The following is a 26,221-nucleotide window of genomic DNA, read 5'->3' as shown; positions in this document are numbered from 1 at the left end:
AACCACACCAAGTCATTCACCCCAAGGTCCGGACCTTCAGAGCACTTCCTATCAGCCATACGTTTGTATCTACCACCAATTCTCTTCAAACTTTCTTGCACACTCTGCCACACTGAAGAAAGTGAAGACGCAAATCGTTCCTCCTCGGGAATCCCAGACGGCCCCCCCCCTCACTAAACGTACAAAACTGAGGATGGAAACCATACGCACCAAAAAATGGTGACTTATCGGTAGATTCTTGACGACGATTATTAATGGCAAACTCGGCTAACGGTAAATAAGATGACCATTCCTCCTGTTTTCGGAAACAAAGCATCTCAATATGTCTCTAGGTTTTGATTGGTACGTTCAGTCTGACCGTTGGACTGTGGATGGAAAGATGAAGAAAGAGACAGATGAACCCCTAAACGAGAACAAAAAGATTTCCAAAATTTAGAAACTAATTGGGTACCACGATCCGAAACAATATCGGAAGGGACCCCGTGAAGCTTTACAATGTGGTCAATAAAAACCTGAGCCAGTGTGTTAGCATTAGGCAATGCGGCAAGAGCAATAAAGTGCACCATTTTACAGAATCTGTCAACAACTACAAGAACAACAGTCTTCCCCGCTGATACTGGTAGATCCGTAATGAAATCCATTGATGGGTGCGTCCAAGGCCTGTTGGGGATGGCCAGAGGTAAAAGACGCCCTGCCGGACGTCTTTTAGAACAAGCACAGGTAGCACACGCAGACACAAAATTCAACACCTCCTGGCACCACTTAGGCCACCAGAACCGACGAGACACTAACTCAGAGGTTGCCCTACTACCTGGGTGTCCTGCCAGTGTGGAGTTATGGTGTTCTTTTAGTATCTCCAGGCGTAAATTTTCTGGCATAAACAGTTTACCCGAGGGGCAGGAGGCCAGGGTGTCCCCCTGAGCTTCCAACACCCTCCCCTCCAAACCTGAGTGTAATGCAGAGACCACCACCCCCTTTTGCAAAATGGGCTCTGGTACATCAACATCACCCCCTCCAGGGAAACTTCGGGACAATGCATCCGCCTTAGTATTTTTTGCCCCTGGGCGATAGGTTATTACAAAATTAAACCTAGTAAAAAATAACGACCACCAAGCCTGTCTAGGGGTGAGACGTTTAGCAGACTCCAGATATAATACGTTTTTGTGATCAGTAATCACCGCCCCCTCCAAAAAATGACGCCACTCCTCAAAGGCCAACTTAATAGCCAAAAGTTCCCTGTTGCCAATATCATAGTTCCTTTCTGCAGTAGACAATTTCTTCGAAAAGAAAGCACACGGACGCCATTCACCAGGGGACGGGCCCTAAGACAGTACCGCTCCCACCCCCACCTCTGTTGCGTCAACATCTACAATAAAATGAAGCGAGACATCTGGCTGTACGAGAATAGGGGCCGAGGTGAATCTATTTCTGGCAATGACTGCAAGTGAAACTGAAACTAATATAGTATCTGGGAGTGGCAGACAGGACTCACCTGAGAAGGATGCCTACAAACTCCCAGTCAGGAGAAAAAGGTTCACAAGGCAAAACCCGGATGACATACCCTGAACCACGGAGCAAACTCACAAGCTATCGCGAGTAGCAAGTCGCTGCGACCTTCTCCTCCCAGACCTGTCTGGACCAGTCACAGTCGTGACAGGTATATGCTGAATTGTTGAATTGCTACGGACCATAACGCAATTCCATGATTGAATGCATAACGGAAATCGGATGGATCTATTATGCAGGCTATAGACTTCTATTATGACGTAATGAATAGCGGTTCCGTTATGCATTCAGTCATAGAATTGCGTTATGGTCCGTAGTAACAAAATCCATAACGCAATTCAGCAAATACCCCAACCCGAACTTCAAAATATGAAGTTCGCTCATCCCTAGTTATCATAAAATGCCTAATATCCGCATCACATATTTATGTGTCAAATAAGATGTATAGCAAACAGATTTGGTATGCTAAAAAGAAATTCAAATGTTTGTGTAAAAGCAAAGTGTTGTATTTTAAAGTACAACTCTTAAAAGAGTACTGGTAAAAGTTGTTTAAAAGGAGTGTCCAGCAACATAATTCCTTTTAGAAAAGGGGTAGAATAGTGAATACAAAAATTAAAGAAGCAATACTCTTCTCACCAATCTCCCACTGCTGCCATTTCAAAGCTTATCGGGGTACCAGATGGTCTCCACTTCCGTGTCCAGTCTTGACACACAGGAAACGGCAGGAAATGCATACTCAGCCAATCAGTGAGGCAGATTACCACTGTATCCCAAAACAGGACCAGGAAGGAGACCAGCGGCAATGAGGTGACTAAAGTTCATTTTATTTTAAAGCCATTCTGGCCATTTCTAAAAAGTTTTATCCCACCGGACTGCCCATTTAAAAGTAATTCCACTTGTAATTTAAACATGTTTGAAATGTAAATGAACATCTGAGCAACTCGGCTTGAGCCAATTTTGTTCCCATTTCCTGAGGTCTTTTATTCATATCCATAGCTCCAAATTCTGCTGGTTGGTTTTGGAAACAGACACGCTGAACCTCAAGATACAGCCATATAACTCTAGCAGCTTAGCTCTAAATGTTTAATGGTCATCACTAGAACGTCCTGAGCTCCTCCTCACTGTCGGACCGCAGTGAAGATAAGAGCGCATTCACATCAGCATTTAGCGGATCCATCTGGAGAACAGAGAAATACAAAATACGGCTGTATTTACATCTTCAGCAGCTGATCTGGCAGGCTGTTTTGGCAGAGAGCAGCCTGCCAGATTTCGCTGGATCAGGCACTGCTGGAATCTATAGTTCACCACCGGATCGCCATTGACTGTAATGAGGTCTGGCAGTAATCCGGCCACTTTCCAGCATAAGTAAGTAAGTTTCGGCTGGACAAAAACCGTTGCACACAACAGTTTTTAGTCCAGCCAACAGCCGGCATTTGTGTCGGATCAGGCAGGACTAACTGGTCCATTTTTTTTTTTTTTTTTTTAACATGAATTATGGTCAGTTTGCATCACTTCCATCAGAGATCAGTTATTTTTCATGGGAGAAAAAATCCTGCATGCAGTACTTCTTCTCCCTCCAAAAATAACAGATCTCTGACAAGTGAGGCTACTTTCACACCTGCGCTTTCCGTCATAGAATCTCAATAGAGGGGGAAAACACTTCTGTTTTGTCCCCATTCATTGTCAATGGGGACAAAACTGAACGAAATGGAATGCAACAGAATGCATTCTGTTCCGTTTGGCTGTGTCCCCATCGCGGACAGAATAAATCTGCAACCAGCGTTTTCCTGTCCGCGATGCGATGTGGAGCTTGACGGATACGTCATGACATACAACGTAAGTCCATGGTGGCGGATCAGTTTTGTCGGACACGAAAGAAAATGTATCCGTCCCCCATTGACTTACATTGGTTTTAGAGACGGATCAGTCTTGGCTATTTTAGAGATAATACAACCGGATCCGTTCAGAACGGATGCAGACGGTTGCATTATTATGACGGAAGCGTTTTTGCTGATCCATGACGGATCCAGTAAAAACTGGTGTGAAAGTAGCCTGACACAAGCTGATCATAACTGATGCTCAAAAAATATTAAAATAAAAAACAATACGCATTGGCTCCTATTTCACTCATATTGACTCATTTTCTATTGTTGTATAGTTTTCAAAATAATAAAAATAAGAGTTTTCATAAAAAATAATATTTAAATAAAAAAGAAGACGTATCATTATTTTTGGTGCAAACTGATGCTAACAGAGTACAACTGATGCTCAAAATAACGGCTCTGTCTTTATTTCTGTTCTTCTGAGGGATCGGAAGAACAGAAAGCTAAACACAGGAAGGAGCCCTTTGTTTGAAGCGGTGGCCTACCATACACAAAGCTGCTCCATTCAAAGACTGTAACTGGCGAACACAGCCGAGCACATCACTCAGCTGTCTCCATCAGCACAAGAGACACTGAAGAGAGCAGCAGGGCACATGCCTGACCACCGCTCCAATCAAGCTAACCCTCACTGTGGTCCTGTAGCGAGCATGATCCGGGTGCTCCGGCTCCCCATTCTAATAATCTGTGAGGGTCCCAGCAGAGAGGTTCCCAGATGTGAATAGGTGATGAATGTCCAATGTGAAACAACCCCTTTAGGCCTCTTTCACACGAGCGTGACGGATTACTTCCGGATGCGTTCAGTGAAACTCGCACCATTTTGCAAGCAAGTTCAGTCAGTTTTGTCTGCAATTGTGTTCAGTTGTTCAGTTTTTTCCACGCGGGTGCAATGCGTTTTGATGCGTTTTTCACACACGTGATAAAAAACTGAAGGTTTGCAAACAACATCTCCTAGCAATCATCAGTGAAAAACGCATTGCATTCGCGCTTGCTTCCGGATGGAGTGCGTTTTTCACTGAAGCCCATTCACTTCTATGGGGCCAGGGCTGCGTGAAAAACGCAAAATATAGAACATGCTGAGATTTTCACACAACGCAGTGCGGGTGCTGTGCGTTCACGTCACGCATTGCACCCTCGCTCTTGTGAAAGGGGCCACTTATCACCGCTTCAAACCTTGTTGGATCCTGACAATAGCAGTCATGACAAAAGATTTACCTCGTTTGCTTGTCTCTCATAATACTACACAAACACATAAAAGTGAACGCCTGCTATAATTCCACGGAACAGCAGCAGACGGAGGGTAAAACCCGCTCCATAAAGCTGTCAAAATACTACCTGATGTTTACCCCATCCTACTGGGAAAAGGCTGCCATTCTTCTTTTAGTAATTCTTGCTGGCATTAATCAGTCATTGTACATTAGAAGCAGCAGCTGGAGTGTTCCGAGTGATAATGAAACCTGCAACAAGCCATCTTCAGCCGTCTCTCGCAGACAATAAGGGAATTAAAATTTCAATTTAAATGCAGAGGTCTGAAACACGCTTCAGTGGCAAAATTACTTCAATTAATGTGAACAGAATATAAAAAGAGATGACTGCGCCAAAGGTGATGCAGCAAACTTAAGAGTTGTGTCAATTAATGAACCCGCTGCTAAGCCACAGAGTGGCGGCTGCCGGGAGTCTATACCAAAGGATTTCATTTCTGCAACGCAAACTGACCATTAACCCATACCAGCATCCACGACCATGAGCTGGAACGTGGACGTAAAGGAGATCAATACAAGATAGGTTTAACATAAATACAGGGAGGCATAACGTCACCAGTCTGTCCTGTTTGGTTTGAATCCCCTATTAACACTCGCAGCTAAATTTACTTGGAGCGAATTAAAAATAATCAAAATCAAACAAAAAGAAAAAAAAGCCTCATACCCGCGACTGTATTTTTCGTCCGCCTCAGATCAGCATGTTTTGGGGTTCAGATGCGGACCCGTTTATTTTTGTGTGACCTCAAAAAATTCCAGACAGGACACAGATGTCCTCTGTGGGCTGTTCACATAAGTGTGTCCGTCCCGCAAGTTATAGAACGTGTCTGATTCTTGTCCGTTTTGCAGACAAGAATCGGCATTTCTACTATTTTGCAACTCTGCGGTAAACCACAAAATACATCTGGTCATGTCAGTGGCGTACATAGAGAAGTAAGGGCCCCATAGCAAGGATCAAACCAGGCCCCCCACACAGGACAGAAGGGTTGCTGCCTAAACCCTTTTTAATGACCCGTGGGCCATTTTTCCCACTGCCTCATATGCTCAACCTGTGGCCCTCCAGCTGTTGCAAAACTACAACTCCCAGCATTCCCAGACAGTCTACAGCTATCAGCCTGCAGCAGGGCATGGTGGGAGTTGTAGTTTTACAACAGCTGGAGGGCCGCAGGTTGAGCATCCCTGCTTTAGAGGGTAAAGTCCTGACCACGTTTTCACCTCCAGTGGAAGAGGAGATAACTAAGAAAACTAAGACTGGGCCCCCACTCGCCCTTGGCCCCATAGCAGTTGCATGATCTGCCGCTATGACAGTTAGTGCCAATAATATCTGTAGCTAGTAAAAATATGAAGCCTCAGGAGGGGATGTCTATTGTCATAGAACACTGATTTTGCTATGGAAAAAATACTGATATCTTACTTTTATAGCCCAGGTCCCTATAAATATCAGACAAAGGAGAGGGAAGGAGAATCTCCCCCTCCTCGTAATACGACGGCTTTTGAAAAAAGTGTTTATTCGTTGCGTTACGGAGCAAGCGTTCATTTAGAGCTTGCTGCGTTTCCCTCCATAGTGTTGCGTTCTCCAGAGAAGGGTGCTCCACATACTCTGCCTCTGCTTTTTCCACCCCCACCACTAACCTCCGTACGGTTGCTCTAGTTTCATTACGTTTCGCATTAACTTCTTCTATGAGCAGCCCTCCCAAGTATGCCTTCATGGTATCCCACACTACTAACCTAGAGGCTGTAGGTAGATAAAATTAGGGAAAAACCCCCTCAGCCTTTCTTCCGCACCCGACAGGTCAGGTAGAATAGAGAGCCAGCGCGGATTGAATTTCCATAATTTACCTCTAACCAATGTTGGGAGAAGAAAATTAACAGTCACTAAAACTGGGGAGTGATCAGAGAGTCGTCTAGGTAAGTATTGTATATCCTCAATGAGGCGGAACATTTCAGCGTTCCCTAGAATTAAATCTATTCTGGATAACGATTCGTATGTACTGGAGTAACATGAGTGAGTATTGTTTTGTGTATGGATTCCTCAGCATCCAATAATCTAACAGGGATGCTTCAGTCAGAAGCCTGCCAAATGAGGTAGTCTCCTCTGACGTCAAATGGGTGAATGTACCCATTTGGTCCAATGCCGGGCTAATCACATTATTAAAATCCCCCATAATTATCGTTGGAACAGCGGGTATGTCCGCAAGAAATGACAGCACTTTCCTAATGGTCAATGGCGAGTATGGTGGTGGTATATAGACCCCGACTATAGCACAAGGTGTATTGAGAATTGTGCCATATATACAGACGTAGCACCTGTTATCGTCTATCTTATCAGATATATATTGGAAAGGGAGTATGCTAACCCCCTTCGCATTGGTGGAATAAGTGGCGTGAAAGCAATGATTCGCCCATTGAGGTTCAAGTAGCTGGGTCTGATCCTACATTAAATGTGTCTCCTGCAAGCAGCATATCAGGGGCTGGTACTCCACCACTTCTTAATAACTCTGCCGAGTTGATGTGAGCTGATATTTTTCCTTTTGATTAGTAATGCATGCTGGGACACTAACTTCTGAGACCTTTGTATCTATGTATCCTTCCAAAATATACCTCACAGCCTCCCACAAGTCCCAAACTCTACATATTACTCCCAGACACATTTCAGCACTTCTTTAATAACACAGGAGACAAACCCCTATACTTTATGGGCAATGTCAATTACACCAGATTCTTAAAGGGCATCTGTCAGCAGATTTGTACCTATGACACTGTCTGACCTGTTCCATGTGCACTTGGCAGCTGAAGACATCTGTGTTGGTCCCATGTACATATGTGCCCGCATTGCTGAGAAAAGTTATGTTTTACTATATGCGGATGAGCCTCTAGGAGCAATGGGGGCGTTGCTCTTATATCTAGAGGCTCTGCTCTCTCTGCAACTGCTGGGCCCTCTGCACTTTGATTGACAGGGCCATGTGTGGTGATGTTTACTTTGCCTGGTCCTATCAAAGTGGAGGGGGCGTGGCAGTTGCAGACAGCAGAGCCTCTAGGTGTAAGGGCAAGTCCTCTGTTGCTCCTAGAGGCTCATTTGCATATATTCAAAAAATGAGTTGGTTTTTTTCTCAGCAATGCGGGCACATATGTACATGGGACCAACACAGATGTCTTCAGCTGCCAAGTGCACATGGAACAGGTCAGCCAGTGTCATAGCTACAAATCTGCTGACAGATGCCCTTTACGTAAAGCCCAGCATCTCCTTGAAGGATGGCTATTGTTACAAAAATAGCATGTAACCTGTGTTTTTGAATCCATTTCCTTCTTTCAACAAGTCTCTTGAAAATGTCAGCTGTGGGGGTAGTCACTCATTTATCATGTTCAGCACTCTCAGATAATCTCCTCACCTTTGCACCAACCATTCCTTCTCATCTTTTTCTTTATTCTTTTACCCTATACAGATTTTCATGGAATGGAGGGACAGGGGAAATGAGGTTTCTGGACACCCCATGTAGACAGAACACAGGCTGCTGGTAGACGGGTAAGATGTGACTTCCGCTAATGGTACATATATTACAACAGTTCGGGAATTCACATCTACCACTGATTTATGCAAACATGCTTTACAATACTCTATGAATTAACAACTATCTTAGTTTTATCATCAGTGACTTGGTGAAAATTCCCCAATGCTCTCTTAAACAATCACTGTCATTTGGAACTGTAAATAAGCCATACACATTCAAAAGGTGTCAGCAAAAAACTGCTGCCAGACACCCCTGACAGTAGGTTACCACAAGCGAGAACAAAGAATAGGGCCCAAAAAAATCATGTCGCCTGATTCTTCTCTTCCTCTACATCGTCTGATTGGGGGGAGTTGGTAGCTTCCAATACAGCTTTCCCATGTTCTGAACGGGTTTGGCTGACTATGCACTAAAAAGTTTGGGGGCCATAACTCTTACTACTCTATTTCATCCCTTAAAGGGCTTCTGTCACCCCACTAAACTTTATTTTTTTTGGTTACTTATAATCCCTATACTGCGATTTATGCATACATACTGTAATTAATCATTTTGGTTCAGCAGATTCTGTTAAAAACGTACTTTTAAAAAGCAGCCGCATCCTCCTATCCTAAAGACGCCCCCTCCGCATGTTGATTGACAGGGCCAGCGGACGGGATCTTTCTCTGCTGGCCCGGTTTGCGTTCAAAATCTGGCGCCTGCGCCGTACCTGTCTTCAGTCGGCGCAGGCGCACTGAGAGGCGGACGCTCGCTCGGCAGCTCCATCCTCAATGTGCCTGCGCCGATGACGTCACATCTACACCCGGCGTAGGCGCATTGAGAAGGGGGGACGCTCGCTCGGCGCTCCTCCCTCAATGCGCCTGCGCCGGGTGTAGATGTGAAGACTTTAGACAGGTACGGCGCAGGCGCCAGATTTTGAATGCAAACAGGGCCAGCAGAGAAAGATCCCGTCCGCTGGCCCTGTCAATCAACATGCGGAGGGGGCGTCTTTAGGATAGGAGGATGCGGCTGCTACCAGCAAGTAGCCGCCCTACTTGCTGGTAGCAAGGTAATTTGCATATTTTAAAAGTACGTTTTTAACAGAATCTGCTGAACCAAAATGATTAATTACAGTATGTATGCATAAATCGCAGTATAGGGATTATAAGTAACCAAAAAAAAAAAAAAAAACTATTTAGTGGGGTGACAGAAGCCCTTTAAAGTTCACACCTTATGATGACATGCCTTTTCATGTAATTTAGACTTAAAAATACCTCAAAAAGTGGCCAACAGGTGCAACGTGACTGCTGAAGCCACTAGGTCACGTGTCATACAGGTGACAGGTCATCGTCGCAACCAGTGATTGGCTGCAGCGGTCACTTGGCGCCTTTCAACAGGATGCTAATGTCAGAGCATTGTGGAGCTGGAGAGATGGCTGGGGAGCAATGGAGCAGGAACCCAGCAGTGGGGACCAGCTAAGTAAGAATCCCACCGCGGGTCAGCCACTCTGAGGTCTTTAACAACTTCCCCTATGTAGAAATACACCTTCTATGAACAACCTCAAATGAACAGCATTGTAATGATAAAATGCATTAGTGGATCACATCCCTTACCAGCATGTCAGTGGCATTCAAGTAGTGTTTACTAGCCATGGATTGTTCCAGTTTCTGAGGCACTTGCTTGATATTCTCTATTTCATCCAATAGGTTCAAGACATGCTTGTGTTCAATTCCCTCAATCCACAGCTTTCTTAGCTCATCACGCTTGCAATGGAGAAGCATCTTACAGGACAAAAGGTTCTCTTTAACCTAACAGGAAAACATGAAAATTTCCATAAGTAGAAATACCACTGCAGTTAGTGTATACACATTTACACAGAGAATACTATCAATCACTGATAACACCTCCCCTGTGTACAGCTATCAGTGACTGACAGCGATCTACAGTTGAAACCAAAAGTTTACATACACTATATAAAAAGACACATATGCGTGTGTTTCTCAATATCTGACATGAAATCAGAATAAACCTTTCCCGTTTTTGATCAGTTAGGATTACTATAATTAATATTATTAGCCAAATGCCAAAATAATGAGAGAGGGAATGTTTTAAGGCATTTTTATTACTTTCTGCAAAGTCAAAAGTTTACATACATTTCATTAATATTTGGTACCATTGCCCTTATACAGCATGTTGTCTTGGTACTTAAGGACACATGACGTACCGGTACGTCATGTATAGTTCCAAAGCCGGTGCCTGCTCAAATCATTGAGCAGGCACCTTGGCTAAATGCGCCGGGGGGGTCCTGTGAACCCCCCATGTCGGCAATCACAGCAAACCACAGGTCAATTCAGACCTGCGGTTTGCAGCGGTTTCGGAAGTTTCTGATCCCCTGCGGTCTGTGACCGCAGAAACTTCAAATAACCTTCATTTTAATGTTTAACACCCCCCGTGCGGGGAGTGCGGCAGGGAGGGCGGTGCTTGGGGGGGGGGGGGCGAGCAGGCATGCGATCATCCGCCCGCCCCCTCTCTCAGGATAGCCGAGCGGTTTGCAGAGTGTCAGCACATTGCTGACACTCTGCTTGAAACGCCTGACATCTGTACTGGCACAGATGCCATGCGTTTAGGAAAAGGTTATGAGGGAGGGAGCTCCCTTCCTCTCCCATCGGGGGCTGCTGTGCCTTTTCAGCCCCCGATGTGACAGCGAGTGATGGTTACCATGGCAACCGGAAGCCTTCACAGGCGTCCGGCTGTCCATGGTACTGATCAGAGGCTGTCCATGGTGCTGATTAGGCTTCTGCTAAAGGCAGAAGTCTAATCAGACTTTGTAAAGTGAAAATACAGACATCAGACCCACTGGATCTTCAAGAACCAAGTGGGTCTGGGTCAAAAATATGTAAAAAAAAAAAAAAAAAAGTGAAAAAAAAAAGTAAAAATAAAAAAAAAACATTTATCATGGATTAAAAATGAAAAAAAAAAAAAAAATTCCCTACACATGCTTGATATCACCGCGTCCGTAATGACCTGATCTATAAAACGGTCATGTTACTTTACCCGCACGGTTAACGCCAGAAAAAATAAAAATAAAAAACGATGAAATAAAAATTTTGCCCACCTTACTTCCCAAAAAAGGTAATAAAAGTGATCAAAAAAGTCGTATGTACGCCAAAATAGTACCAATCAAACCATCACCTCATCCCGCAAAAAATGAGACCCTACCTAAGATAATCGGCCAAAAACTGAAAAAACTATGGCTCTCAGAATATGGAGATACTAAAACATGATTTATTTTTTTTGTTTCAAAAATGAAAATAATTGTGTAAAACTTACATAAATAAAAAAAAGTATACATATTAGGTATCGCTGCGTCCATAATAACGTGCTCTATAAAAAATATCACATTACCTAACCCCTCAGGTGAATACCGTAAAAAAAAAAAAAAAAAAAAAAGGTGAAAAAAAAAAAAGCTATTTTTTGTCACCTTACATCACAAAAAGTGTAATACCAAGCGATCAAAAAGTCATACGCACCCCAAAATAGTGCTAATCAAACGGTCATCTCATCCCGCAAAAATCATACCCTACCCAAGATATTTGCCTAAAAACTGAAAAAACTATGGCTCTCAGACTATGGAGACACTAAAACATGATTTTTTTTGTTTCAAAAATGAAATAATTGTGTAAAATAGATATATACATATTAGGTATCGCCGCGTCCGTGACAACCTGCTCTATAAAAATATTACATGATCTAACCTGTCAGATGAATGTTGTAAATAACAAAAAATAAAAAACTGTACCAAAACAGCTATTTCTTGTTACCTTGCCTCACAAAAAGTGTAATATAGAGCAACCAAAAATCATATGTACCCTAAACTAGTACCAACAATACTGCTACCCTATCCCGTAGTTTCTAAAATAGGGTCACTTTTTTGGAGTTTCTACTCTAGGGGTGCATCAGTGGGGCTTCAAATGGTACATGGTGTCAAAAAAACGGTCCAGCAAAATCTGCCTTCCAAAACCGTATATGGCATTCCGTGTGCCCGTACAGCGGTTTACGACCACATATGGGATGTTTCTGTAAACTACAGAATCAGGGCCATAAATAATGAGTTTTTTTTGGCTGTAAACCCTTGCTTTGTAACTGGAAAAAAATTATTAAAATGGAAAATCTGCCAAAAAAGTGAAATTTTGAAATTGTATCTCTATTTTCCATTAAATCTTGTGGAACACCTAAAGGGTTAAAGTTTGTAAAATCAGTTTTGAATACCTTGAGGGGTGTAGTTTATTAGATGGGGTCACTTTTATGGAGTTTCTACTCTAGGGGTGCATCAGGGGGGCTTCAAATGGGACATGGTGTCAAAAAAACCAGTCTAGCAAAATCTGACTTCCAAAAACCATACGGCGCACCTTTCCCTCTACGCCCTACTGTGTGCCCGTACAGTAGTTTATGGCCACCTATTGGGTGTTTCTGCAAACTACAGAATCGGGGCAATAAATATAGCATTTTGTTTGGCTGTTAACCCTTGTTTGTTACTGGAAAAAATGGATTAAAATGGAAAATTAGCCCAAAAAATGTAATTCTCAAATTTCATCTCCATTTGCCAATAACTCTTGTGCAACACCTAAATGGTTAACAAAGTTTGTAATACCTTGAGGGGTGTAGTTTCTAGAATGGGGTCATTTTTGGGTGGTTTCTATTATGTAAGCCTCACAAAGTGACTTCAGACCTGAACTGGTCCCTAAAAAGTATTTTTTTTTAAATTTATGAAAAATTTCAAGATTTGCTTCTAAACTTCTAAGCCTTGTAACATCCCCCAAAAATAAGGCCTCTTTCACACTTGCGTTGTCCGGATCCGGCGTGTACTCCACTTGCCGGAATTACACTCCGGATCCGGAAAAACGCAAGTGTACTGAAAGCATTTGAAGACGGAACCGTCTTCCAAATGCGTTCAGTGTTACTATGGCACCCAGGACGCTATTAAAGTCCTGGCTGCCATAGTAGGAGCGGGGAGCGGGGGAGCGGTATACTTACAGTCCGTGCGGCTCCCCGGGCGCTCCAGAATGACGTCAGAGCGCCCCATGCGCATGGATGACGTGATCCATGTGATCACATGATCCATGCGCTTGGGGCGCCCTGACGTCACTCTGGAGCGCCCGGGGAGCCGCACGGAAGGTAAGTACACTGCTCCCCCGCTCCCCGCTACACTTTACCATGGCTGCCAGGACTTTAGCGTCCCGGCAGCCATGGTAACCACTCTGAAAAAGCTAAATGTCGGCTCCGGCAATGCGCCGAAACAACGTTTAGCTTAAGGCCGGATCCGGATCAATGCCTTTCAATGGGCATTAATTCCGGATCCGGCCTTGCAGCAAGTGTTCCGGATTTTTGGCCGGAGCAAAAAGCGCAGCATGCTGCGGTATTTTCTCCGGCCAAAAAACGTTCCGTTCCGGAACTGAAGACATCCTGATGCATCCTGAACGGATTTCTCTCCATTCAGAATGCATTAGGATAATCCTGATCAGGATTCTTCCGGCATAGAGCCCCGACGACGGAACTCTATGCCGGAAAACAAGAACGCAAGTGTGAAAGAGCCCTTAAATATCATTCCCAAAATGATCCAAACATGAAGTAGACATATGGGGAATGTAAAGTAATAACTATTTTTGTAGGTATTACTATGTATTATAGAAGTAGAGAAATTGAAACTTGGAAATTTGCAACTTTTTACAAATTTTTGGCAAATCTGGTATTTTTTTTATAAATAAAAATGTATTTATTTTTTTACTTCATTTTACCAGTGTCATGAAGTACAATATGTGACGAAAGTGTTTTAAAGTTATCACTACTTAAAGTGACACTGGTCAGATTTGCAAAAAATGGCCAAGTCCTTAAAGCGAACCTTTCACCTGGATTTTACTTAATAAACTATCACCAGTACCTTATAGATTATCCTCATTGTGTTTCCATACAGTCTTGTGCCGCTTTCCTGCGATGTATATTCATGAAAAAAAACGACTTATAAAGTACTCTTCTCCAGCTCCTGAAGTCACGGTAGAAGTCAAGGGGGTAGCCCTTCCCTCACTCCAGGCTGTAACTCCCCTGCCCTAACCCCGCCTCTAAGCAGTGTAATTGACACCCGGCTCAGTCGCCGGGACCGCGCTTGAGTCGCGATTCAGTTACAGGATCGCGCTTGAGTCCGCGCGATAGACGGGATCGCGCTGCTACTGAGGCCGACGGCGCATGCACCACCTGTACAAGCGCGGTTCCGGCGACTGAGCCGGGTGTCAATTACACTGCTTAGAGGCGGGGTTAGGGCAGTTTTTTTCATGAATATACATCGCAGGAAAGCGGCACAAGACTGTATGGAAACACAATGAGGATAATCTATAAGGTACTGGTGATAGTTTATTAAGTGAAATCCAGGTGAAAGGTTGATACAGTACTCGTTTCACTGTGCATATTGACACAATCTTACCAGCTTCCGCCATCATCTTCACAAGGTCTTTTGCTTTTGTTCTTGGGTTGATATGCACATGTCGGACCAAAGTACGTTCAGCTCTGGGACACAGAATCCATCTCCTTCCTGAGTGGTATGATGGCTATCCATCTTCCTTGTTTGTACTTGCGTATAATTGTTTGTACAGATGAACGAGGCACCTTCAGGTATCTTGAAATTGCACCCAAGGTTGAGCCAGACTTGTGCAAGTCCACAATTCTCTTCCTGATATCTTAAAGGTGTGCATTTAAATACATCCACAGGTGTGTCTCTAATTAACTGAGATGTTGCCAACAAACCTAACAGAAGCTTCCAAAACACATTACATCATCATATGGGCAGTCCAGAATTGTTTAACCCCTCCAGGACCCTGCCATAATGGAAGCGCTCATTAGTATTCGTCCCACTTTGGGGGGGGGGAATACGGTACTTGACATTTTCCAGATGTCTACTTTATGTTTGGATCATTTTGTAAATGACATTTTATTTTTTTGGGACGTTAGAAGGCTTAAAAGTAAATGTTAAAATTCTTAAGAAAATTTCCAAAACCCAATTTTTAAAGGACCAGTTCAGGTCTAAAGTCACTTTGTGAGGCTTACATAATAGAAACCACCCATAAATTGCCCCCATTTTAGAAACTACACCCCTCAAAGTATTCAAAACTGATTTTACAAACTTTGTTAACCCTTTAGATGTTCCACAAGAATTAAAGAAAAATGGAGATGAAATTTCAGAATTTCACTTTTTTGGCAGATTTTCCATTTTAATAAATTTTTTCCAGTAACAAAGCAAGGGTTAACAGCCAAACAAAACAATATTTACTGCCCCGATTCTGTAGTTTACAGAAACACCCCATATGTGGTCGTAAACTGCTGTACGGGAACACAGCACTGCGCAGACGGAAAGGAATGCCATATGGTTTTTGGAAGGCAGATTTCACAGGTATCATTTTAAGCTGCCATGTCACATTTGAAGACCCCCTGATGTACCCCTAGAGTAGAAACAACAAAAAAGTGACCCCATTTTGGAAACTACGGGATAAGGTGGCAGTTTTGTTGGTACTATTTTAGGGTACATATTTATTTTTTGTTTTTTTACAATGTTCCTCTGACAGGTTAGATCATTTGCTATTTTTATAGGGCAGGTTGTTACAGATGCGACAATACCAAATATGACACATTTTTTTGTTGCTCGTTTCAGTTTTACATAATAAAGTCTCTCCATATCCTGAAAGCCATAGTTTTTTCGGTATGAGATGACGGTTTAAATGACTATTTTAGGGTGCATATGACTTTTTGATAGCTTGGTATTACACTTTTTTTGATGTAAGGTGCCAAAAAATTTGACAGTTAAATTTTTTTTTTTTTTACGGCATTCAGGTGAGGTGGTGGATCATGTGATATTTTTTGTAGAGCTGGTCATTACAGACCAAATATGTTTTGTTTTTTTTTTCTTCTTTCTTTTTTTTACAATTTTATGTGGGGGTTTTTGGGCTTTTTTCTTCTTTTTTTACTTGAAAAACTTTTTTTTAAATGAAAAAAACACTTTTTTTTACTTATTATTTTTGTCCCACTCTGGGACTTCAACTTCTGGGGTCTGATCTTCTCTACAATGTATTACAATACAACATGTATTGTAATGCATTGGCTGTCAGCTTTTATGCTGACAGCCTGCCTTTGAGACCCAGCCTAATGTGTTTTATTTGGCTGCATCTCACAGGCTTCCGTAGAAGGCGCAGGGACCTGATGGTAAGCGAAGTACCCTCCGCATGCCACGGTTATCTTTGACCACGGCATACAAGGGGTTAACATGCCGTCATCTGTGTTTTCACCGATGCCGGCGTATGCAGCAGGGGCCCGGCTGTCAGTGACTGCCGGGTCCGAGACGCTGATCAGGCGGGCGCAGCTCCTACACCTGCCTGACCAGCCCGCCATACATGTCCGACGCTGGTCCGTAAGTCATGTCCACCAGCGCCGTAAATGTACGGCGCGGGCCCTTAAGGAGTTAAAAGCATAGTAATCTTAGTGTATGTAGACTTTTGAGATTGCAGAAAGTAATAAAAATGCCTTAAAACATTCTCTCTCTCATTATTCTGGCATTCAGCAAATAATAATAATTATGGTAATACTAATTGACCAAAAACCGGAAAGGTCTATTTTGATTTCATGTCAGATATTGAGAAAAACATGCATATGCGTCTTTTTATATAGTGTATGTAAACGTCTGGTTTCAACTGTATGCATACACACTTACACAAAGAATGCTATCAATCAACGATAACACCTCCCCAGTGTACAGTTATCAGTGACTGACAACTATATATGTATACACACTTACACACAGAATGCCATCAATCACTAATAAGATAGCCTTCATGCACAACTAAAGTCAGAAGTAGTAGGGCTGCAGTAAACGATTATTTCAGTAATCGAGTATTCTACCGATTATTTTTACGATTAATCGAGTACTCTAATAAGAAAAAATGAATTAATAGACTGTTTTCCTTTATAAAAACACATCAGACCCCCTGCCATCAGTCCCCAACACCCTTCGTTCCCCCCTGTGCGATCAGCCCAAGTGCATCAGTTCTCCCCAGTGCCATCAGCTCCGTTCCCCACAGCGTCATCAGCTCCACTATCCCCCTGTGCCATCAGCTCTCCCCACCCCAGTGCCATCAGCATTCCCCCACCCCAGTGCCTTCCAGATAACATTATACTGCATGGGGCCACAAGGTAACATTACACTATATGGGGAGGATTATACTGCATGGGGTGGCTGAGGCCAAGGAGAAATTCTACTGCATGGGGTGGGCCAAACGGCGAAATTATACTGCAAGGGGCAACAATTCTCTCCCCCCCTCCAATATAATATCTGTTCAGTGTCTGCATGGCATAAATAGCTGAGGGATTGCTGGGCTTTATAATGCACTTAAGGCCACAGGTTGCTTCTTTAACATTAGCTTATTGTATGATGCAAACACAAAGCATCACCTACCCCATGACAGCAGCTAGGGCCCACACAGCACACAGGGTGATGCACTGCAGGTAGTCACCAGCCCAACTAATGTACAGCAAGCCACGCTAACCTGAAACCACTACACTTCCCAGATGTGCTAAGCCCCGCCCCCAATCCATTTATAGCTAATCAGCATTTGTCTTACCACTAACCAATCAGCGGGCCTGTTATGGCTGTTCCCACATAAAACCATATTGAAGCCATTCTGCAAGAAGTCCAGAATCAATTGTATATTGGGAGCGGATTTATTAGGAGAAGATAATCCCGACCAAGAACAAAATTTCTTCTATATCTTTATATAAATGGCGAAGGTAACTTTCTTTCTGGAGGTCTTGAGAGTAGAAACCACCAAATCCAAAAGACCTTGATGTTTCAAGAATTGGGTTTCAGGATCCAAGCTGCCAAATTTAGAAAGTCTGGGTCCGGATGAAAAATTGGGCCCTGATGTAGAAGGTCCTTCCTCCTTGGGAGGAGCCAAGGTTCTTCGACGGCCATTTTCCGAAGGACCTAACACCAGCTCTTTTTCGGCCAACAAGGTGTTATTAGAATGATGTTTGTTCTGTCCTGGTGAATCTTCTGTATTACTGTTGGTATGATCGGAAGAGACAGTAAGGTATAGTAAAGCACTTGGTCCAATGCGAAGGAGAAATCGTCTAGAATCCACAGGTTGTCCCTGGGGTCTAGGGAGCAAAATGTTGGAACCTTTGAATTTTCCCGAGAGGCGAACAGGTCCACCTCCGGTATACCCCATTTGTTCGTTATCATATGGAAAACCTCCTTGTTCAAAGACCATTCAGATTGGTCCATCTTCTTCCAGCTCAGGTAGTCCGCTTCTATATTCAGAGATCCTTTCAGATGAACCGCTGAAATTTATTCTATGTTTATTACTGCCCAACTGAATATTCTTGTGGATAGTCTTAGCAGGCTCATTGATCTCGTACCTCCTTGATGATTTAGGTACTTTATCGTCGTCGTATTGTCTGAAAGAATTTTTAAGTGACGGCCCTGGAGCTGTGACTATGCAATCTTTAGAGTTTCCCATACCACCCTCAGCTCCCGATAGTTCGACGACTGAATCCTGATTGAATTGGACCATGGACCCTGATAATATACATCTCCAACTTTCGATCCCCAGTCCCACTGGCTTGCATCTGTGGTAATCTGGGTCTGAGGTATCTTCCTCTATGTTACTCCTCTGTACATATTTTCCTGGATCATCCACCACTGAAATGAGGATTTTGTTCTTTGAGGTATGGTAACTCTGATCTAGAGAGGAAACTTGTTTGTCCCATACTCTGAGTATCCACACTTGAAGAGGTCTGAAATGAATCTGACACCATTGGACTGATGGGATGCAGGAAGTAAGGATACCTAGAAGACTCATTGCGTCTCTGATAGAATAGGTCCTTCTGGAAGAAAATACTGTGATCTTCCTTTGGACATCTGATATCTTGTCCCGAGGTAGACTGGTTAACTGTTTCTGAGAGTCCAGGATAACTCCTAGAAACCTGATTTTGGTCGATGGTACTAGGTTCGACTTCCCTCTGTTGACCATCCATCCTAGTCTGTCCAAGGTCAGTAGAAAGACGTCCAGGTCCCTTTGTAGTTGGGGGCAGAGTTGTTGTTATTAAAAAATCCTTCAGGTAAGAAAAGATTGTCAATCCCTTCTTCCTCAGATATGCTACTACCTCTATTATCAGTTTTGTAAACACTCGCGGGGCCGAAGATATGCCGAAAGGGAGAGATAAATTGTTAATGGTGAATACCGCCCTTGTGGTCTTTTATTCCAAATCTCAGGAATTGTTGGGAACTGTGATGTATTGGGACATGGTAGTATGCGTCGCTTAAATCTACCGTGCACATAACTGAATCTTTCTGTAACAGGGGAATGATAGAATTTAGGGTCTCCATACGAAATTTTCGGTAGGAAATGAACTTGTTTAGGAACTTCAGATTTACAATGGTTCGAAATGAACCCGCTTTCTTTTTCACCAAAAAAAGGTTTGAAGAGAACCCTTTTCCTCTTTCCAATGTGGGGACTTCTATTACCACATGTTTGGATATTAACTCCTGAACACCCTTCCAAATTGGGCTTTGAGACATTGGAGCATGGAGTTTTGAAACTATAAATCTTCTTGGGGGAAGGGCAGAGAATTGAAACCTGTAACCCGATTTGATAATTCTTAGAGCCCATGGATTTGAAGATATTTCCTCCCAGAAAGGAAGAAACATCTTCAGCCTTCCCCCCACCCTGGCGTCACTGATTTCCGTTTCCCTTCTGAGATGAGGAGAGGAAACCCCTTCCTCTCCCTCCTTTAGGGTAGCTATAATGCCCCGTTTTCCCTTTACCACTGTAGGATCTGTTCTGATTAGAGGGGGTAGACTTTTTCTTCTGGAAACCCTTTCTTTTCATCAGAAGTCTTCTCCAGGATTTTATCCAATTCAGGTCCGAATATATATTCACCTGATAAAGGAATAGAACAGAGTTTTGATTTAGAGACCTTGTCTCCAGACCAACATTTTACCCAAAGGGCTCTCCGAGCCGCATTTGAGAGTCCCGCGTCATTAGCCGCAAAATGTACAGATTCTGCAGAGGCATCCGCTAGGAATGCCGTGGCAGATTTTAAAAGGGGGAGCGCATTTAGAACTTCTTCATTACTAGAGACACGATTTTCTAACTCAGAAAGCCAGACAAACATGGACCTGGCTACAGAGGTAGCAGTTATGTTAGATATTAGATTGTACATAGCAGCGTCCCAGGACCTACATAATAGACCATCAGCCTTCCTGTCCATAAGGTCCCTTAGTTGTGAAGTATCCTCAAAAGGTAAGGAGGTCTTTTTATTGATCTTCTCTACCTGAGCATCTATTTTAGGAATCGTATTAAAGATTTTTGCTTCCTCTTGATCAAACAACAAACGATTATGATAAGCTCTGGAAATTCCTAGACGCTTCCCAGGATCAGACCATTCGTCCGGTATCATTCCTTTAATGTTCTCATTAATAGGAAAGACCCTAGTTTTCTTCACTCTAAGACCTCCAAACATTTCTTCCTGAACAGAAGGAGCTGTTTGTATTTCTTCTACCCCCATGGTTGCTTTCAGTAGCTCGGGCATATCCTCTGACGCAAAATAGAATTTTCTTCTGCCTTCAGAGATATCTCTCAGATGGTCTGTCTTCCTCCTCCCATACTTAAGAAGAAGAGGCACTATCCCCAAAGTCATCTGACTCAGAGGAAATGGAATCCCCTGTTCTCAGTCGCTTATGTGAAGGATCGATTTGAAGAGAGGTATCTTTGTATAACGCAGACATACAGTACAGACCAAAAGTTTTGACACACCTTCTCATTCAAAGAGTATTCTTTATTTTCATGACTATGAAGGAATCAAAACTATGAATTAACACATGTGGAATTATATACATAACAAACAAGTGTGAAACAACTGAAAATATGTCATATTCTAGGTTCTTCAAAGTAGCCACCTTTTGCTTTGATTACTGCTTTGCACACTCTTGGCATTCTCTTGATGAGCTTCAAGAGGTAGTCCCCTGAAATGGTCTTCCAACAGTTTGAAGGAGTTCCCAGAGATGCTTAGCACTTGTTGGCCCTTTTGCCTTCAGTCTGCGGTCCAGCTCACCCCAAACCATCTCGATTGGGTTCAGGTCCGGTGACTGTGGAGGCCAGGTCATCTGGCACAGCACCCCATCACTCTCCTTCATGGTCAAATAGCCCTTACTTTCAAAGTTTCCCAATTTTTCAGCTTACTGACTGGCCTTAATTTCTTAAAGTAATGATGGCCACTCGTTTTTCTTTACTTAGCTGCTTTTTTCTTGCCATAATACAAATTCTAACAGTCTATTCAGTAGGACTATCAGCTGTATATCCACCTGACTTCTCCTCAACGCAACTGATGGTCCCAACCCCATTTATAAGGCAAGAAATCCCACTTATTAAACCTGACAGGGCACACCTGTGAAGTGAAAACCATTTCAGGGGACAACCTCTTGAAGCTCATCAAGAGAATGCCACAAGTGTGCAAAGCAGTAATCAAAGCAAAAGGTGGCTACTTTGAAGAACCTAGAATATGACATATTTTCAGTTGTTTCACACTTGTTTGTTATGTATATAATCCCACATATGTTAATTCATAGTTTTGATGCCTTCAGTGTGAATCTACAATTTTCATAGTCATGAAAATAAAGAAAACTCTGTGAATGAGAAGGTGTGTCCAAACTTTTGGTCTATACTGTAGACGCAAAAGAAGATTTAATTTCCTCCTGCATCATGGCTCTGAACTCCTCCATTAATGATGGTTGTTCATCACGTATAATCCTGGCACTGCAATCACTGCATAGTTTTTTCGAATGGTCGTCTGGTAATCTTTTATAGCAAGAAATACATTTTGTGGATTTTTTAGGCTTTTTTTGCGTTTCTTTAGAAATCTAAGAGCAAAGAGATTGGAGCCCCATTAGTATTAGGGAAGGCTGAAAGGATCCACAATATTTGCCCAGAAAAAAGATAAAAGGCATTAAAAAAGTCCTTTCCCCCTCGGGGGACTTACAGAAGGCGGCGCAGCAGACTCAGCATGTTCTGGTGCAGACATCCTAGAAGGGATAAAGGAGCCATGAACTCACCACTACCAGGAATGCTGACGAGAAGGAGATTTTCCAAACGTCCTCCAGGATCCCGCCACATATGGCCTTTGTCACTTCCGGTGATGTCGTCCCGGCGCCGGAAATGACATAATTTATATAGCGCCCGGACGGCGCTGGGTGCGCAACCCAGCTACAGACTACCAGACCCCAGGTGGGAGACCAGCACCCAGGGAGCAGGCCCCAGATAATACCGGAGTGAGCCCTCCCAATCCTCCCCCTGCCCAGCGTTAGTACGGAGACCGCGGGAGGGCAGGGAGGCACCATGTAAACTATGGTGTGAAAGGTACACGTCGTCTTCATCTTCCCAGCCTGAGGCACACAAGGAGACCTTTCTCCACCCCTGTCCTCTTGTAGGGACAGGAAAACACTGGTGTTGGTGGTGGGAGGGGGGTATTTAAACCTTTCTCTGCTTCCTGCCCCTAAAGAGGTCAGGGGTCAATCTCCTTGTGTTGCCGTCGTGGTGATGCTATGTAAGAGTTAACTACAATATTATATTGTAAAAATTGTTCCCATCATTAAAAACTGTTCACTGTCAGATTACGAGTCAAATAGTTATATACAATAGTTCTGTATACAGTACATAACAAAAGTTTGGACACACCTTCTCATTCAAAGAGTTTTCTTTATTTTCATGACTATGAAAATTGTAGATTCACACTGAACGCATCAAAACTATGAATTAACACATGTGGAATTATATACATAACAAACAAGTGTGAAACAACTGAAAATATGTCATATTCTAGGTTCTTCAAAGTAGCCACCTTTTGCTTTGATTACTGCTTTGCACACTCTTGGCATTCTCTTGATGAGCTTCAAGAGGTAGTCCCCTGAAATCGTTTTCACTTCACAGGTGTGCCCTGTCAGGTTTAATAAGTGGGATTTCTTGCCTTATAAATGGGGTTGGGACCATCAGTTGTGTTGAGGAGAAGTCAGGTGGATACACAGCTGATAGTCCTATGAATAGACTGTTAGAATTTGTATTATGGCAAGAAAAAAGCAGCTAAGTAAAGAAAAACGAGTGGCCATCATTACTTTAAGAAATGAAGGTCAGTCAGTAAGACGGAAAATTGGGAAAACTTTGAAAGTAAGGGCTATTTGACCATGAAGGAGAGTGATGGGGTGGTGCGCCAGATGACCTGGCCTCCACAGTCACCGGACCTGAACCCAATCGAGATGGTTTGGGGTGAGCTGGACCGCAGAGCGAAGGCAAAAGGGCCAACAAGTGCTAAGCATCTCTGGGAACTCCTTCAAAACTGTTGGAAGACCATTTCAGGGGACTACCTCTTGAAGCTCATCAAGAGAATGCCAAGAGTGTGCAAAGCAGTAATCAAAGCAAAAGGTGGCTACTTTGAAGAACCTAGAATATGACATATTTTCAGTTGTTTCACACTTGTTTGTTATGTATATAATTCCACATGTGTTAATTCATAGTTTTGATGCCTTCATAGTCATGAAAATAAAGAAAACTCTTTGAATGAGGTGTGTCCAAACTTTTGGTCTGTACTGTACATAACTGTAAGTAACGAGTGGACATACATAGCACTCTCCAGTCTGACCATGCTGTGATGTACTGTACATCAATTACTGGAAGGTTTGGCTTCTTTTGAACTTTGATGTGATCTTATATCAGTTTAGAAGATCATTCAGGAGAGGTGAGAGAAGGTCTGGACAACGAGTGCTCAGACCGGCAGTCAGATAAATTTCACTGCATTCTGCAACTATGTACTATTAAACACAAGAGCTACAGAAGCCAAAAGAAACAATATATTTAGATTGCTTCTCCAGGAATTTTATACTGATTGCCTCTTAGGATAGGTCATCAATATCAGATTGGCATGGGGTCCAAATCCTGGCACCCCACTGATCAGCTGTTCTACATTAGGTCCAGAAACAGGCACTGGAACTACATAGCTCCATCCACTGAAGTGAATGGGAGCAGCACTGCGATAACCAGCTCTCTCCACTACACAGTTGTGGAGGAGAGTAGTTCAGGTGCCTGTAACCCACAGCTGATCAGTGGGGGTGCCAGGAGATGGACCCCTGCCTAAGCCAGTTTAGAAATCTCATTAAACCGCTTAAATAACAAATCTATTCCCAAAAAATCCTAAAATACATATCAAATCAAAGAAAAATTGGCTCACAAGGTGTCCATAGTCTTGAAAGGAAAGCTATTGCTTTCCTTTAAAGGGATTATCCAATACGAAAAACTGCCCCCCATATGGCCGGGCCCCTCACAGGGAATATACTTTCCCCGCTCCCTGCACGCGGATGAAAACATCCTGTGTCGGGGGGAGGGAGCAGCCAATGGTAAGCGGGGACGAGCCTCCCTAGCATCACCCGCGATGCTAGGGAGGCTCGCCCCCGTCTGCCATTGGCTGCTCCCCCCGACACCAGATGTTTTCATCTGTGCACGGGGAGAAGCAGTAGCTGCGGTGTGGTGACCAGGAGTGGTGCAGGGAGCAGGGTAAGTATATTCCCTGTGAGCGGCAAGGGCATATGGGGGCACTTTTTAGTATTGCATAACCCCTTTAAAGAAAGCAATGGCCCTATCCACATATAAGGAAAAAGAAATCTGTGTTGCGGATTTTGACATAACCTTATTGTGTCATTATGGACTTTTTATAGGCAGTTAACAGTTATTTTACCACCAAACATTTTGCTAGAGGACAGACAATCAGGAGAAGGTTAGCTGACCTGCTTGATCTTATTGCGGGAGTTGGTAATACGTTCGGTTATGTTCTGGTACGTGCGTATGGCAGTAGTGAGTTCTGTAAAGTGCTCTTCAATCTTCTTATCCAAGTCTTTATCGCAGCTCTCATAAGCTGCCTCCAAACGTCCTCTTTCGGTCTCTCTGTCTTGCACATCATCACTACTGGAAAGGGTCCTGGAACAAAAACAAAAATGACATTCTCAGTCACAAACACTATAGATTTCTTATTTTTAAACTCATGGTGAACATACACATGCAAGTTGGCCAAACTCCCAGATCTTGTTGGGAACGTCCAACTGTCTAAAGTATATTGGGGTTACCCTAATCCCTCTCAAATGCTGATCTTGGGAGAAAGAAGGATCAGCGTGTTGGAATTAAACATCCCTGATAATTGACACAGTCGAGTCACATAATTAAGACCACCAGCTAATATACAGAGTAACCGCCATGCTAGATAGACAGAGTGGCTCAATAAGGTCCTGGTAGGTTGTCAAGTATCTGGAGCCATGCTGACTGACTCCCACAAAAAAAAACTTTGTTAGCAGAAGTGCAGTGACCATCGTCTGGTTTAGACACAAGTCTGGTAGCCCCCTGGTTCATGTTGGAGGTGAGCTCCTCTGCTGTAGCGTTTAGGCTCACCCTCGAGCTGAAGTTTACACCAATGGCATGTGAAGCTCCGCAGTTTCCACAAGCTTATTCGCAATGGTGCCATTTGTCCACTCATGATTCACTTTCATCACGGCAGCACAAGAACAGTTCACAAACTGCGCAGTTTCAGAAATACTGCCACTCTTGGCCCCAAAGTCAATAATAATCTCTTTTTGCAAATACGATAAATCACCCCTGTTGTACCCACCAAGCCAGCTCACCACACCTTATATACCCATCAAGCCAGCTCACCACACGTGACTTCCTTCTTTAACTAGGTGCTGCCAGCACCGAAAGTAGGAAGTGGTCATAACAATGTGACTCGACTGTGTATTTGTGTCGAGCATGAATGTGTATGAGGGAATTGGGAAGAATGGCTGTCGCCCACTTTTACATTGCATTTTATGCACATGGATATTGCAGATACACAACCCTCTTCATATATACACTTTTTAAATCAAATTACAAATTTTCCCAGTGATCCATTTCCTTCTCTATTTGCTGATACAGCAGGGATATAACGAACTCAAACAGCAGCAATCGAGTGATGGGAAACATATCACACA

At 43.2% G+C, this 26,221-nt stretch overlaps 1 protein-coding gene across 1 annotated transcript in view; it reads right to left on the bottom strand.

The window, feature by feature from the left end:
* The window catches only part of EXOC4 (exocyst complex component 4), a 533,336-nt gene that overhangs the window by 489,705 nt on the left and 17,410 nt on the right, over positions 1–26,221 (bottom strand). The window contains exons 2-3 of the mRNA XM_040413403.1: positions 24,992–25,181; positions 9,741–9,935 (exon numbers count right to left, since the gene is read on the bottom strand). Coding sequence (XP_040269337.1) covers positions 9,741–9,935; positions 24,992–25,181 — 385 coding nt within the window. The remainder of the gene's footprint in view (positions 1–9,740; positions 9,936–24,991; positions 25,182–26,221) is intronic.

The sequence above is a fragment of the Bufo bufo genome, chromosome 1 (assembly GCF_905171765.1).
Source record: "Bufo bufo chromosome 1, aBufBuf1.1, whole genome shotgun sequence".
Lineage (NCBI taxonomy): Eukaryota > Metazoa > Chordata > Amphibia > Anura > Bufonidae > Bufo > Bufo bufo.
This window is presented reverse-complemented; position numbering and strand designations above follow the sequence as displayed.